The 16,449-nt window shown below is 42.7% G+C and overlaps 1 protein-coding gene across 11 annotated transcripts in view; it reads left to right on the top strand.

The window, feature by feature from the left end:
* Positions 1–16,449, top strand: part of LOC111078115 (acetylcholine receptor subunit alpha-like) — a 268,805-nt gene that overhangs the window by 187,109 nt on the left and 65,247 nt on the right. For 10 of the 11 annotated variants that reach the window (XM_041595520.1, XM_041595518.1, XM_041595523.1 and 7 more), the window contains 3 exons: positions 11,387–11,555; positions 11,620–11,756; positions 11,815–11,958. In XM_041595520.1, the coding sequence (XP_041451454.1) occupies positions 11,387–11,555; positions 11,620–11,756; positions 11,815–11,958 (450 nt within the window). Of the gene's footprint in view, positions 1–11,386; positions 11,556–11,619; positions 11,757–11,814; positions 11,959–12,985; positions 13,011–16,449 lie in introns of those variants that run through there. The other variant, XM_041595529.1, reaches the window with a different exon arrangement.

Below are 16,449 nucleotides of genomic sequence, written 5' to 3'. Positions count from 1 at the left end.
GATCGGAGCTGTAGTTAGCTAAGTCTTCAGCGTGTCGAAAGATTGCTCCGTAGCTGTGGTCCAGGTGAAGGTGCGACGAGCCTCCGTCAATTCGTGGAGGGGTTTGGCTATCGTTGCGAAGTCGTTGATAAATTTCCGGTAATAAGAGCAGAGCCCTACAAATGAGCGCACCTCCTTTTGGTTTTGTGGTCTTGGCCAGTCAGTGACCTTAGTTATCTTTTCCGGGCAAGCCCGCAGGCCCTGCCTGCCCACTACGTGTCCTAGAAAGATGACCTTGTTCTTCAAAAATTGAAATTTCTTTGGGCTCAGTCTTAATACCGCTGCTGCCAGTCGTCCGAAAACCTTTTCCAAATGCCCTAAATGCTCCTCTGCCGTGCTCGAATGCACGATGATTTCGTCTAAGTATACCAGCGTTGATCTCCAGGTGGGGCCAGCAAACAATCCGTCCATCAGCCTCTCGAACGTTGCCGCGGCATTGGTCAATCCGAACGGCATTACGTTGAACTCGAACAATCCGGCGCCACAGGCAAAGGCAGTCTTTGGCCTGGAAAGTTCGTCCATTTCCACCTGCCAGTAGCCGCTCTGAAGATCCATTGTAGAGAACCAATTGGAACCATGCAGGGTCGTCAGAATGTCCTCCGTTCTCGGCAGGGGATACGAGTCTTTAATCGTGACGTCATTGAGCCATCGGTAGTCCACGCAGAACCTGGTCGCACCATCCTTCTTACGGACTAATACTACAGGTGAGGACCAGGGGCTGTTGGAAGGACGTATCACTCCGTTGGCGCGCATCTCCGCTAGTAGGCACTCCACTTCTTCTCTCTTCGCTAGCGCCAACCGCCGGGGTGGTTGCTTATGTGGCCGTGCTTGCCCCGTGTTGGTGCCTGATGTCAGTCTTGCCCGTCTCGTCGTCGTTTCTGGCAAATGATTTGCGATAACAACAGAGCAACTTCACAAGCGGCTTCCGGACGCCAAGCTCGACGTAATTCAGCAGAGGATTCCAATCTATGGGATCCTCCTCTGACTCCGCCCTCTTATGCACTTCGTCTACCGCTTTCAATTCGCCCAACACCGTTAGTGGGGGCAGGCTCACTTCTTGGTCGTTGAAATTTTGGATCCGTACCACTAGGGTGTCACTGGTAGCATCTACGATGGCACTACCCAGAGCCGTGCCCGGGGGTAGATCCGATACTTCTCCACGTTCTAGGACCACTTGTTTCTGCGGCGTCACCGGGGCGCAGCTCAGGTTAAATTGCGTGTCGCTCCGGGGTGGTACGCACGCTCTTTCCGCTAAGTAAAGCACGTACCCTCGTATAGAACTCGTAACGTGCAATGGCACCGTACCCCAGGCAAACTTAAGGTGCATCTCGCTTAGGTCCACCGTCACTTCGTTCTGGAGGAGAAAGTCGACGGGGCGCCGTCTACCAGCAGAAAGTCTTGCAGCACCGAGCGGTGGCCTATCCGTATAGTTGCGGAGACGCGCTGAGTCGCAGCAAACGTCTCGGAGGATGGCCCCCGCAGGACTACATGGCAAGCGGTGGTATGCAGTGCGTCCCTCACGTCCCGCTTGTTGAGCAGGGATACTGAGGCCACTGTATCTACTACCATCCGTACCGGGCGTTTCTGAAATAGAATTACACAATGTAAGCTTTTATCTCTTAATGTGTTACGGGAGTACGTAGCTGTCGGTGCATCGCTGGGGATCACGCGGTGGGCACGCCTGCCTTGGCTGTCATCTTCCGCCTCTCCATCTGTTGTGGGCATCGATTCTTTTAAGGGCAACGCTAGAACGCTGCCCGCTTCGTTTTTGGGTTTGTCTGTTTGTGTCGACGTTGCTGGCTCCGACGCGGAATGCCCAGTGAGGTTGTTGAGCTCCCATATCCGAAGTACTTCTTCCTCTTCTGGCACCCTTTGCTCGTCATTGGCGGCTTCTGCTGGCCGCGACACCTGTTGTGGCGGCGGCTGGACGTCTATTTTTTTTTTGGGGGCTATGTAGGTGGCAGTCAACTCTCTCCCCGCGGAGCTAACTTCCGTTAGTTTCCCGCGGCGATCTCTTCGAGTGGCTTGGGCCCTGCTCGCGATGCGGTGGACTCTCGACCTCGATTGCGGGGTGTGGCATTCGATCCTTGTCCACTAGGGGTGTCGGCCACGTAGAAAACGGAGCGACCGGTGTTTCGCACCCCCAGCGTTCAAGCTCTATGGCGAAATCCATAAGAGACTCCTTGGATCGTTGTGCCCGGTTGCACAACTGTTGGTAGCTGATCTGGTAGTCCAGAGCAAACTGTGTTCGCATCGATACCACTAGCTGCTGATAGTTGCGAGTTGTGCTGACTGGTAGTGTGCTGAAGTACCTTTGGGCTTGCCCTTTAACATTCAGTGCTATTCCCAGGCAGCGCTCAGCGTCGCTCCACTGTTGATTTTCCGCCACCATTTCCAAAATTCGCTCGTAGTCAGACCATGATGTCGAACCGTCGTACGAAGGCAGTGTCCCAGGTTGAAAGGCAGTTACTCGGCCGCTTGAATGTCGCAGGGTAGAGGCGGCCTGTGGACTCTCTGGGCACACAGTCACCGCGTCGTTTTCCCTTGCATCTGCTGCGAACGTCCATGCGGCGGGTGGTCTGGCCAGTGTTTCTGGGGAAGGGACCGACGAATTTCGTGGGGGGGCTTCCATTACACGTTGCATCGTTCGTTGAAACGAATCGCATATCTTCTCTATTTTGAGATCCATCTGGTGCTGGGAAGCGGTTAAAATCGCCGTCAATGAAGCTGGCGTCACTACCTCGGGCTCCGGGTTCACGGAACGGTCACGTTGTTTTGCTCCTCGTTTTGGCATTATGGCTTGAGATCGTTGCCGATCTGATCGCTAACCCCACACCTGACACCAATGTAACAAAATTGTGCTACGCGGCAGGCCGAGCGGATTTTCCATTCAGGTTGGGGGGCTGAGCTTTAACGAAGACAGCAGCCTAAACTTGGTAGCCGTCCTATTCCGTGAAATTATAACACACCTCTTTATTTCTCCAGTTTATTCTTAGCACATAACCTTCGTGCCTGATCTTTTCTTGATACATGTGCTTTCTTCTTCTTCTTCTTCTTTTCTGCCCTACGTCTGCCCGTTCGAGATGACCGCTAACTACACTGGTCAACACGATTTTTCCTCAAGGAACAAAACCAACTTTTTCTTTAAGATTTGGGGCTTAGAAATGGTTTGATGATATTTTTTTTTTTTCTATGGCAGATCTTTTTTTTGAAGAATTTTTGAAATCTGGTATTTTTTTTTTAAGCTTTTTTCAGAGGTAGCGCTTGTTTTTTTCACATAACTCTAGTATCTTACGTCTGGTTGTAAAGAACTTTACTATTTTGAAAAGATAATTGAAACAGCTAGAAGTTGATGCCAAACACTTTGTGATTTCAGCTTACCGTCTGGGAAATATAAAGCATTGAAATGCAAAAATGAGGATTTTTGTGGGGTATTTTTTACGTTTTTTAAGTTCGGTTTTGTCGAGTAGTGCTATCGATAGCCCGGGTCATGGGCTCTAAGGGCGCTAAACTTTGAATTCGATATTTCGTTACAATATTGTTTCCAGACTCATGTGATATCACACTGCTACAAGTGTATTTCAAAATTTCGCCCCGCCCCCTTCCGCCGCCACAAAGGACGAAAATCTGTGGCAGGCACAATTTTAAAGATACGATAAAACTGAAAACGCAGTATCGTAGAAAATGACCATATCTACCAGGCTGCCGAATCTGAATCAGATCGGATCATAATTTAGCCAGAAATTAATTTTCAGTTGCTTCCCCCGCCTTCTCCTGCATGAGACCCACTACTCATTCTCTTTCTCGCTCGCACACTCTGCCGCGTTCAAAAGCGACCCCCACGTTCCTTCTCGATTTCGTTCTTGCTAACTTTTTCTGATCGTCGTTCTCATGATTCAATTGTATAAGGTGGTCTCGTCGGCAAAAGTAGTCCCTGAACAATGCTTACAGCTACGGAGCTGAACAGAATCTACGACAACGCCCAGCCAGCATACCAGTACGTGAATCGACACGAACTGCAAAGCTTGTCACAGCTAACACAGTTGGCCATAGAGTTCGAGAGTATCAAAGAGCGGACCATCCCGACCACTCTCACATCACCTGGGAACACACAGAGATACACAAGGCTGGCTACGGAGCAGAGCAGCGCGACTCAAACAAGACGCCATTCCGGAGACCCCATTAGGACTCGGCAGACTCACCAAGGAGACAGCTATCAAAACCAACCAGTATGGCAAATCCCGATGTGGCACATGGCATGATCACGAGCCCCATCGCCAACCAGCCCTATCCCCAACCCAACCCCGTCGATTGCTGCCTCCAAAACACGCCTGGAAACGACACGCGTCCTCGACTGACACGGAATCTTCAACACATGAGCAACGACAGGATATTGGCGAGGGGTCTTTAGGAGAACACGCAACGGAAGCCACAATCGACACCGGGGCATCCAGAAGCTTCATCAGCGCAAACCTCGCCCGACAACTAGACAACAACACCAACCTGCCAGATGCATGCGTTCGCATACGCCTGGCCGATGGCTCGGTCAGAGAGATCTCACAAGTTCTACTGGTGGATCAAGCTGGATCAACGAGAGGTTCAAATCCCGCTCCTGGTCCTGCCAAACATGATGGATCAAGTTATTGTCGGCATGGACTTCCTATGTGCCATCGAAACAACGATCGAATGCGGCACCACGCTACTGAAGCTGCGAGATCAGTGCCCCACGCCGACAACACCCGAAGTTCCGGCCAGCCACATAGCAGGACCGAAACCCAGAAGCCAGAAATCTAAGCCAACCGCAGCAAACCACGTCCACGACCAATTACTACGCACACGAATCACGCGAAGCAGCAGCTTTTGACACCCAAACCAATCGCAACCAAAATGAAGCACCGGTCCACAACTGAGAACACGAATCCGCGGTGTTTGTCTGGCAACTTTCCGTGCATTGCAGCAATCAGCTGTTAAAAAAAAACAGACATCTGAAGTTTACGGTAAACTTAATGAAAATGCTTTTAGCTAGACTGTTGACCATCGAAGAGCTGCGGAGGCAACATATTAGACTAGAAAACTTGCAGCGCAGGCTTCTCAGATGCGCATCGAACTCGTTTTCATGTTCAGACGATACGTATGTGGTATTCGTGATTTTCTCAAACTACTGCTAATTTGGTTCATTACAATTAACTGTTTTTGGTATAATGATCGCTATGCTTCTATTTGTGCTGTCATGGGTCTGCACTTAGCCGAACAGGGGTTTTTGACATAAATGCAATGGCAATAATGTGTAGAAATGGTTTGCTAGTTCTGTTTTGCCATTTTGTAGTGATGCGACCTGGTAGAACTACAAATTACCATAAAGGTTTCCACAATTTGAACAAAAAGTATGCACACGTATGACGTAAAGGAAGTTTTACTGCAATGAGCTATTCTTTTTAATGATTAATTAAAGAAAAACAGAATGCTCTCAATATATTTATTAATATTAAATATCTTGCTGCGAATTCGGCTTAAAAACGGTGGCATTACTGTAATAACTTCGAAAGTCCGAACGTAGGTGGCAACCTCGGACGCCAGCGGATTGAGCGCGGAATCGTTAAGTGAAAATTCAATCAGTGAATTAGATAGTGATTTACTAAAATGATTATTCTAATAACTTAACATGTATAATATTAAATTATATGCATGAGGATTAATCACACTAGTCAACACTAGAATTAGGCTGTGGCCCAAAATTTAGATTCTTATAGATTTGGGGGTTTAAAAATTTTTAACGAATCATTGTTTTTTTATGGTGTAGTTTTTTTTAGAATTTTTTAAAATCTGGTATTTTTTTTGTTTTTTTTTCAGAGGTAGTGCTTCTATTTGTCACATAACTTAAATATTTTATATCTGGTTGCATAGAACTTTCCAGTTCTGAAAAGCTGACAAACGCAGCTATAAATCCGACCCAGACCTTTTGTATCTGCAGCTTAACGTCTGGAAGATATTAAGCTTTCAAATTCAAATTTCATCATTTTTGGCGGTATTTTTTTTCGCAATTTTGACTTTAAAAACTCGAGAAAAGTCGAAAAAAAAAATAATTCTTGGCCATCATTTTTGGTTTTAACGCCTGGAAGATAATAAGCTTTCAAATTTAAATTTCATCATTTTTTGAGGTATTTTTCCAAAAAATTTTACTTTAAAAACTCGGGAAAAGTCGAAAGAAAAATAATTCTTGGCCAACATTTTTAGTTTTAGATAAACGCATTAATTAGGCGTCGTTTAAGGTATTGTTCATTCAAATATATGGATAAACGATGGAGCTAAAATTCGTTAACCAAACCTCAAAATTGAAAAAATAGACAAAAAATACTTTTACCAAAAATTCAACCCCTTTTCGTTTGCTTTGTTTCCAATTGGCAGTTGGGCCCGCAACCTTCCTAAAAGTATTATTTATCTTTTTTAAATTTTTAGATTTGGTTGACGAATTTTAGCGTCTATCTAAAACTAAAAATGTTGGACAAGAATTATTTTTCTTTCGACTTTTCCCGAGTTTTTAAAGTACAATTTTTTGGAAAAATACCTCAAAAAAATGATGAAATTTAAATTTGAAAGCTGAATATCTTCCAGGCGTTAAGCTGCCGATACAAAGTGTCTGGGTATTATTTATAGTTGCATTGGGCACCTTTTCAGAACTGCAAAGTTCTATGCAACCAGATGTAACATACTTAAGTTATGTGAAAAAAGCATTAATTTCAGGTAAAATTATTTTTGAGTTGTTTTGGTCAAACGGCTCCAAATTGACCGTTTATCCATAGATTCTAATGAGCAATACCTTAAACGACGCCCAATTAATGCGTCTATCTAAAACCAAAAATGTTGGCCAATAACTATTTTTTCGACTTTTCTCGAGTTTTTAAAGTCAAAATTTCGAAAAAAAAAATACAGCAAAAAATTATGAAATTTGAATTTGAAAGCTTAATATCTTCCAGGCGATAAGCTGCAGATACAAAAGGTCTAGGTCGGATTTATACCTGCATTTGTCAGCTTTTCAAAACTGTAAAGTTCTATACAACCAGATATAAGATACTTAAGTTATGTGAAAAATTTAAGCACAACCTCTGAAAAAAACCATGAACAAAAATACCAGATTTTAAAATTTAAAAAAAAAATAATAAAGTACTACACAAATTTTTAAATCCCTAAATCTATCAGAAAAAATTATTTTGGTTCACAGCCTAAATAAAAAGTTCAATTTTGTCGAGTAGTGTTACCAATTGAACAACTTTTATGGGAAAGTAAGATTCGAATCGTTTTAAGTGTGTGTTTATGGGTGTAGTTAATTAAATCGCTAGATAAATAGTGCGCGATTTCGAGGCCGCTTAAAAAGCGGTTGGTGGCACCGCGGAATGGAATTGAAATTGAAATTCCAGCGGATGTGATTTCTGTGTCACCCCTGATACTCGCACTTAAAACCGTGTGCACAGTTATAGCGTTGAAAGATCGCTATTTTTTTAAATTTCGAAATATCACTTGAAAACCAAGTCGCTGCTGTAGCCGCGACTCTACTTTTATACCCGTACTCAGTCGGTATACATTAGACTGGGCCAAAATTTTACCAAAAAAAAGGGGACACCTCTCAATTTTGTTCTTTGTTATTCAATAAAATTATTATTTTTTTTTATTTTTAGTTTAATGTTCGGGGGCTGCTACCACGAAAAGAAAATAAATAAAATAATAATATTTTTTATATAGTTACTTTTAAAAAAATTAGCGATTGGTGAAAATCAAGAAGTTTAGCTGAGGTTGATGTATTTAGACAACTAGCTCACAAAAACTTGTGCAGGTTTTTTAACTGCCAATAACACTACTCGACAAAATCCACCTTTTTTGTTCCTCAAGGATCCAAACCGACTTTTTCTGATACAATTTTTTAAAGGATTATGGTTTTTTTTCTATGCCAGAACTTTTTTTGAAGAATTTTCGAAATCTGTTATTTTTTGTAAAGCTTTTTTCAGAAGTAGCGCTTCTTTTTTTCACATAACTCTACTCTTTTAAAAAGGTAATTAAAACAGCTACAAGGTAAGCCTAATCGCTTTGTGATTTCAGCATACCGTCTGGGAAATATAAAGCATTAAAATGCAAAAATTATGTTTTCTTTTCGGTATTTTTAACGAAGTTTTGACTTTAAAAACTCGGGAAAATTCGAAAGAAAATTATATCCTGTGACCTCTATTTGTTGTTGAAGGCCCCCTCTATTTCTAGGAAGGCTGCAAAGGCATATTCCTTATAGCTTAGAGACTTTTCGATTCTCCCAACAACTTCGTTCAGTGCGGTACCCAGTTAGGAGGCATCCTTCAGCCATGGCAGTATGTGCAGGCAAGCTACTTGTAGCATGGCTGGTCTGATATCATCTGGTCCCGGTGACTTTTAGGGACTGAATGATTTAATGGCCCAGATAATCTTGTCTGGTGCCATTATATCTCGTATGAGATCCTCGATTTCCTCTCCTTGATGATCCTCAGTATCGTTGGTGGTGATAGATTCGTCACCGCTGACATCTAAGCAACCCAGGAAGTGGGTACTCATGAGGAGTTCTAGGGATTCTTAGCTGCTTTCTGCGAAGGTACCGTCCAGCATGCGGAGCAGTCCTGGTGTCGAAGCCTTGAGGCATCAGTTTTACCACCTATGGCATCGCAGAAGGCTGGCTACCCATGACTTTTACTTTGGGAGTCGGCTGATCGGGCAGGATTTGAGAAAAGGCTTCCTGTAGTGCGCCGAAAAGGAACACTCAATGGAGACGTGCCAGTGCTCGATTTTGGGGGAGTCGCTATTCGAGGCAAGTGTTATATCTATAACCTCTGCATGGTTCTTGTTGCGGAAGGTGGGGTTCGCTCCGTTTGCACACAAGAAGATTTTTGGACAGAATGTACTCGAACAGCGAATCTCCTCTAGAAATTTTTTACCCGTACTTCCCCAGAGGGTGTGATGGACATTCGCGTCGCAGCCTAAGACAGTTGAGTTGATCAGGGCCTGGAATCCAGCGAGGGTGAAGTGTGTCTTCATACGTCAGGTACAGGTTCTTCCCGTCCTTCCTGACACATAGTGCCACCGTTAGGTCCGGAGTGCTGTACCCGGCAGAAAAAAAGAATATTAAGCTCGTTCCTTACCTCGTTACGGGATCTTGGCTTATATACCCTTTTACACTGCCGCATCATTGTCGAAGGTGTAGAAAAATGATGCGATGCTTTTACACCAAAGCCACATCTTTTTCGAAGCATCTGTCAGCTGTTCGGCCTACTACTAATGTAAACAAACTCGGTGAGCAAGAAGAAGAGAGAGATTAGGAGGTGGCGTTAACCCGTATCAGACGTGGAGGCCAAATAAATCTTTAAACCAGGGGTCGGCACACAGACTCACACATTTTTTTGGTGCGTTTGTGTGCGAAAACAACAGACACGAAGTCAAATACGTTACTTATTTCTCTGCCGCTGCGAAAGTCGAAGAATTGTGCATAGGGCACAAGAATGCTTCTCTGCCGCTGAGGCAAGCGGGCAGAATATGAAGCCGTTTGTGCATAGGCCGAAGCATGTTTCTCTGCCGCGACGTCAGCAGAGCAGAATTTTCTCTGCTGGTACGTCATCAGGCAGAATAACGAAACCACACGAAGTCTTTACGCTGTACGTGTGCCGACTGCGCCGCCCGAAATTTGTTCCTATGCACAGTGCATACGACGCTGCCGACCTCTGCTTTAAACTAATCACGGTTGAAAGTAACTTAAAAAAAAGAAGAAGAGGGCAAAAGCATTTATATTGGAATTTAAAGAAATTAACAAAATAATGAACGATTTATTTTTAAATGTGGAAAACGGTGCATTTTGGAGCTTCACTACGAGCACTCAATTGAATTTACTGTTTGACAGTTGTTTGCTATCGATACCCCGTCGATAGCCCGAATAATTTCAGTATTTTGCAAAAATACTAGACAGAATACGGCAACACTTGTCAATGATTCGCCGCGTGATTAAAGATGCTGCCGCATCATTGTCTTCTTCTATCCATAGGGATGCCCATATGGGCATCATTGTCGCATGTTCCATTTAACGGAAAAATCCAATGATGCGACCCGATGTAAAAAGGCTATTACCTGCGGGGGTATCTACGTAAATTTTTGTTTGCTACATCTGTAATCTACATCTACAATGTAGAATATACATCTCATCCGCCAGAGGTCTCGGCAGAGTGCGAGCGAAAAAAAAAATCAATAGAGGTCTAAGCGCTGGAGGAACTGGGGTTAGAAACTGAAAATTAATGTCTTCATTCTTGCTAAAATAATGATCCGATCTAACCCAGAAGTTTGGTTACGCAGCCAAATAGTGGACTTAAATATATAGATTATAGCCAGTGGTGCAACAGTAGTGTAAATCTTTATTATTGTTCGTTGTTTGCACTGCCCACTGTACTAAATTGTCATCTACATACATATATACATATTCATGATCCCGCACTGCAGCGGCCTATGCAGGCGTTCTCTTTCGCCTCTTCATCTCGCGCCTTCCTTTGCTTTGCTATCACTCTCTCGATCTGTCGCTCTCTCGCTTGCATTAGGGCACGGGCAGTTCGGCCCGCCTGCCCTTTGATTCAGTCTGGACCTAGCAACCAATTCTTGTAAATCGTTTTGAAATCGAGCTATTCAATCCGACACCGTCTTGTACCGACCCCTGCGTCTATAATCTGAATCCAGCTAACTGTCCAACCGACTCGTCATCAAGCTAACTCGAACCTTTTCGCTATCCATTCGACTCTGTTTCGCCTTATATACTGTTTACAACAATAAACCATATTAATCTGAACAACCATTGTCTCGTTAATAAACATATCGCAAAATAACGCTACTGAAGAAGTTCAGTAGCTCAACAACAGATTTGGCAATCATTCTCTGCGATACTACTTTTATCGTTTTATCGATCTTCAAAATTTTGGATGCCAAAGATTTTCGCCCTTTGTAGTGGCGGAGGGGACGGGGCGAACTTTTGAAGTGCACTTGTAGCAGTGCAATGTCACATGACTCTGAAAACCAAACTTGGTTGCCCTAGCTCTTATAGTCTCTGAGAACTAGGCGCTCAATAAGATGGACAGACAGACATGCCTATATCGACTCGGCTATCGATGCTGATCAAAAAAATATACTTACTATATGGGGTCGGAAATGTTTCCTTCTATGCGTTGCACACATCCACTTTGACCACAAATATAATATACTCTTCAAGTACGGGTATACAAATACTTAAGTCTATTTTTAGTAAAAATTTTTGTATTATACACTAGTATTGCAATAATAATAAAACTATTATTTATATGTTTAGAAATGAAAAGTTTTACACTTGCTGCGATGAACCTTACCTGGACATCACATTCAATATAACAATGAGAAGAAAAACTCTTTTTTACACTGTTAACATAATTATACCGTGCATGGGAATTTCTTTTTTGACTGTACTAACTTTCTACTTGCCATCCGACAGCGGAGAAAAGGTTTGTAAAATATATATGTATGTCGAAATCTTTATAGTATTATCCATTTTAATTCTATTTTTAGGTTACATTATCAATTTCCATTTTGATCAGCCTTCATGTGTTCTTCCTTTTGGTTGTTGAAATTATACCTCCGACATCGCTGGTTGTACCTCTGCTGGGAAAATACCTAATATTTGCCATGATACTCGTTTCAATAAGGTAATATTTTATTTTTTAAATAAATTCATGCTTTTTATACTGTTTTATCTATTTAAAGTATCTGCGTAACCGTCGTTGTGCTAAACGTTCATTTCCGTTCTCCGCAAACTCATAGAATGGCTCCTTGGGTAAAAAGAGTTTTTATTGATTTCCTGCCCAAATTTCTATTTATAAAGAGACCAACATATAATTTTGAAACAAGGTAAGAAATATTGTTAAGCTAGTGAGATTTTTTTACTAGCTGTTACGACATTTTTTATATATGGGCATATCCGCGGGTCGCGAACGTACGTTCGCACGCTTTTAATGCACAAAAAAGATAGAAAACAAAAACTTTCCAAGACTTTTTTTCTGCGTTTCAATAGCATTTTGTTAGCTCTATGCTTAGTGCAAATGATGGGGTTCATCGAGTTTTAGTTTTTAAAATAATTTAAAAAAACATGCGGTCGCGAACGTACGAAAAATAGAAGTCGACTTTGACTTAATATAGAAAAATGCAATTATCTGCGAATTGGAACGGAATATTCTTCACCGATAAATTGAATTTAAAAGAGGATTAATGTAGCTTTCTATAAAGTATATTAACATAAAATTATCTTCATTGGTTTTAAAAAAATTAAATTAAGTACCGGTCGCGAACGTACGGGTCGCGAACGTACGATTTTTCCATATGTATTTTAAATTTTTTCACCTTACGTTTTCCCTTGAATCAGTTCATATTTCCCTTAAAACCAACTAATTACTCCATTTTATGTACGTAATAACATTTATAGTAAGAAGAGAAAATTGTATTTAAAATGAAAAAAATGAGCTGCTTTTTCGAGCAATTCATTTTACTTTTGTGGATCGCTTTTAATTTTATTGAGATATCGGGTCTGTTTTTCACTTGTTTTAGCCATCTACGAATATTTATATGCGTGTTAAACAATTAAAAGTAAAAGTAACAAATAAAAAAAATACTTATGGTCGCGAACGTACGCTACTTCGAAAATCAAAATAAAAAGTTTGGTTAATAATAACCCCAAAGTTTTTTTATATTTAAAATAGTTACACAAAACTTACTTTACATATGCAGTTTAAGCCACCTGCTTGCATTCAATGCAAAGCAATTACAATAAAATGATGTTTTCGGTCGCGAACGTACGATTAGAACATAGATAAGAAGCAAAATAAAAATTAACCGTTAACTGAAGATTTTTTTGGTCTCTGCATTTTTCTCTTCTTAACAGATTGCAATAGAGAGATTTGGTAGAAAGAGTGCAAACATATCATATGTTTTGCATGCAAAATAATTAAATATAAAAATGCCTTTTAAAAAAGCTAAAAGTGAAGAAATCACATTTTTCTGCGCCGCTTCATCTAGTGCTCCCGTTTGAAGGATGTCCTCTTCCGGTGGGTTGATGCAGTCTGTCCGCTTGGGATTGCGGTCTCTCCTTGTTCCATTTGATGCTGTACACTATCCTATAGTGCTCCGAAAAGGAACACTCAATGGACACGTGCCAGTGATCTATTTTGAGGGAGTAGCGAATTCGAGGCAAGTGTTATATCTATAACCTCTGCATGGTTCTTGTTGCGGAAGGTGCGGTGCGCTCTCCGTTTGCACACAATAAGATTTTTGGGCAGAATGTACTCGAACAGCGACTCTCCTCTAGAAATTGTACCCGTACTTCCCCAGAGGGAGTGATGGACACTCGCCTCGCAGCCTAAGACAGCCCTCCTTCCGTGCTGCCCTTGAATCTAACGAGGGTGGGTCTTTGTCTTCAGACCTCAGGAATTCCGAGGTCAGGTACAGGTTCTTCCCGTCCTCCCTCTTATATAGTGCCACCGTTAGGTACCTGGTACCTGGAAGAAAACAGAACATTAAGCTCGTTCCTTACCACGATACAGGTTCTTGGCTTACCCGCGGGGTGTGGAATGTGAAGGCGGTATCCGCGACCGTTCAGTCCCCGAACCCTTTCACTTACGATCCAGGGCTTTTGGGTGAGGGCCACATCCACCGCCCTCTCCTCCATAAACCGCAGCAGGTCCCAAGATGGTACTCTTGAGTGATGCAGATTTATGCACCCTCATGCTGTTTAGCGCACCTGGGGTGTCGCGGTACTGCTACCCATACCAAAAGATATGCGGCAGTCTGTTGCAAGGAGTTTGGCAAGGCTTTCCTGACCAATACTGATCCAGAGTTTCTTGCCGTTCCCCTTGTCTTGCGCTATCGTACTTGTGATGGTACAGTCAGATGTCTCCAGGATCCGGTTCTGTGCCTTGATCCGACAGCCGCTTGTGTAGGGTCTCAGCCTACGTCTTCTCGTCCGTCACAAGTAGTGGACCCGAGTCGACCTGGAAGTTGGGAGCCGTGACTTGTGGCTCCGGATTCTGCGGCTCCTCGTTGCATCCGAGTCGAAAAAAGGCCGTAGCCAACTCTGCCTCCGACACTGAGCGACCAGTGAAGACGAAGCTTCCGTCTGTGGTTCCTGGTTACAGATCCTCTATCGTCCTTTTCCGTCTGCGGATCCTTCTGTTGCTTGTGGCACTACACGATTTGGCAGCCAAGCACTCTACTGCCATCCCGGGTTTTCTGCAGTCACAGGATATCGACGCCGGGGGGCCTGCGCTCGCACTCACCGCCAATCACCGCCGGTACTGGGTCTCCGACTCCCTGCACCTTAACTTTTGAATCGTTATCGGACATTCCCCCCTTAACGGATGCGTTTTATACCTACTACATTCTGACAGCATACGCTACCGCCGGTATACCTCTTGGGTTCCTTACGCTTACTAAGCCCCCTCATCGCGACAAGATGGTAGTTCTCCGAGGGGGAAAGAAAAGAAATGATAGCTAAGAAATAGTACTAATTACGGGAAAGGTATGTTAGGATTAGTGATTTAAGAAGGGGAAGGAAATTAGTGGTGGATATTATCAGGTAGAGCGAATTATAATCTGAGCATAAGACCATAAACGGTTCATGCAAGGAATAATTTGTTCTACACAGTGGAAGGAACAAAGGCATAACTTTTATAGTAGATCTAATAGGAATCTTAAAGTTTATGCGGCTCAACAAGTCAGGGCTATCCAGCTCACCCTTGCTTAGGTTGTGAATAAAATCACACCAGGCCATTTTCTACGACTAACTAAGGTTGGAAGGTTTATCAAAGCAATCTACGAGGGTAATTCCAAGTTCCAATTTTACTACATGTAAAATTCCAAAATGTCAAAACCAGCATCGGTAAAACGGTAAAAAGTGATTTTCGGAGGGTTGGTCAACCGACTCTCCATAGATTTTAATGAGCAATGCGCCGAAATAAACGACGCCGAATTAATACAACTATACACAAAAAAATAAATAACCCAAAATATAGTATTTTCGACTCTTCCATAGTTTTTAAAGTCAAAATATTGCAAAAAGTAACGCACAAAAATCATCGTTTTTGCATTTGAAAGCTTAATATTTCACAAACTGTAAGGTGAAATCACAAAGTGATTGAGTCAAATAGCTGCATCAATAAGCTTTTCAGAATGGCAAAGTTTATTACAACCAAATGTTACATACTTAAGTTATGTTAAAAAAAAGGCGCTACATAAAAAAAAAGATAAAGAAAAAATACCACATTTAAAAAATTCTTCAAAAAAAGTTCTGCCATAGAAAAACAAAATATATCATTAAACAATTTCTAAGCCCCAGTGGGCCTAGTGCCGGGAATCGTAGTTACACCAGTCCTTAGAGCCACGCTTGGGGACCCATAGAGCGGCGAGTGATAACCGACCGAGTCCCAGACGGCGAACGTGTTATGCCGGGATTGTGTGTGACGGACTTAGGCATAGTGCCAAGAGACCCTGGCCCCAATCCTCAGAGCCAACGGTGTCGCGCCTAAAGACAATCTGAGAAAGGGGCGCGTGGTCAATAATGATTGTACATGTACCATTCAGATTCTACAACTTTTCCGCTAGGGGTTGCTCGCGCACTGAACGCGGCAGAGTGTGCGAGCGAGAAAGAGAATGAGTAGCGTGTCTCTGGCTGGGGGAGGCGGAGGAAGCAACTAAAAATAAATTTCTTCATTCTGGCTATAATTATGATTCGATCTGATTCAGATCCGGAAATCTGGTAGATATGGCCATTCTCTACGATGCTGCGTTTTTAATTTTATCGTATCTTTAAAATTGTGCCTGCCACATATTTTCGTCCTTTGTGCGGGCAGAAGGGGGCGGGGCGAAATTATGAAATACACTTGTAGCAGTGTAATATCACATGAGTCTGGAAACCCTAGCTTTGGTTGCCCTAGCTCTTATAGTCTCTGAGATCTAGGCGCTCAACAAGACGGACAGACAGACAGACAGACAGACGGACAGACAGACATGGCTATATCGACTCGGCTATTGATGCTGATCAAGAATATATATACTTTATGGGGTCGGAAAATTTTCCTTCTCTGCGTTACACACATCCACGTTTACCACAAATCTAATGTACCCCTTAACTCTTTTTGAGTACGGGTGTAATTATATCTTGTGTTCTCTAAAAAGGGTTTTACATTGTGTACCTGACCGCGTTCCTTTGTTCCCAATTGGCAGTTGGGTTAACGAATTTTTGCTACAAAGTTTCTCCATAGATTTTAATGAGCAATACCTTAAACGTTGCCTAATTAATGCACCTATACACAAAAAAAATGGAGACAAGATATAATTTTTTTTTCCACTTTT

The sequence above is a fragment of the Drosophila obscura genome, unplaced genomic scaffold (genome assembly GCF_018151105.1).
Source record: "Drosophila obscura isolate BZ-5 IFL unplaced genomic scaffold, ASM1815110v1 contig_13, whole genome shotgun sequence".
NCBI lineage: Eukaryota > Metazoa > Arthropoda > Insecta > Diptera > Drosophilidae > Drosophila > Drosophila obscura.
The sequence above is the reverse complement of the archived record's forward strand: the minus strand, read 5'-3'. Positions and strand labels throughout refer to the sequence as shown.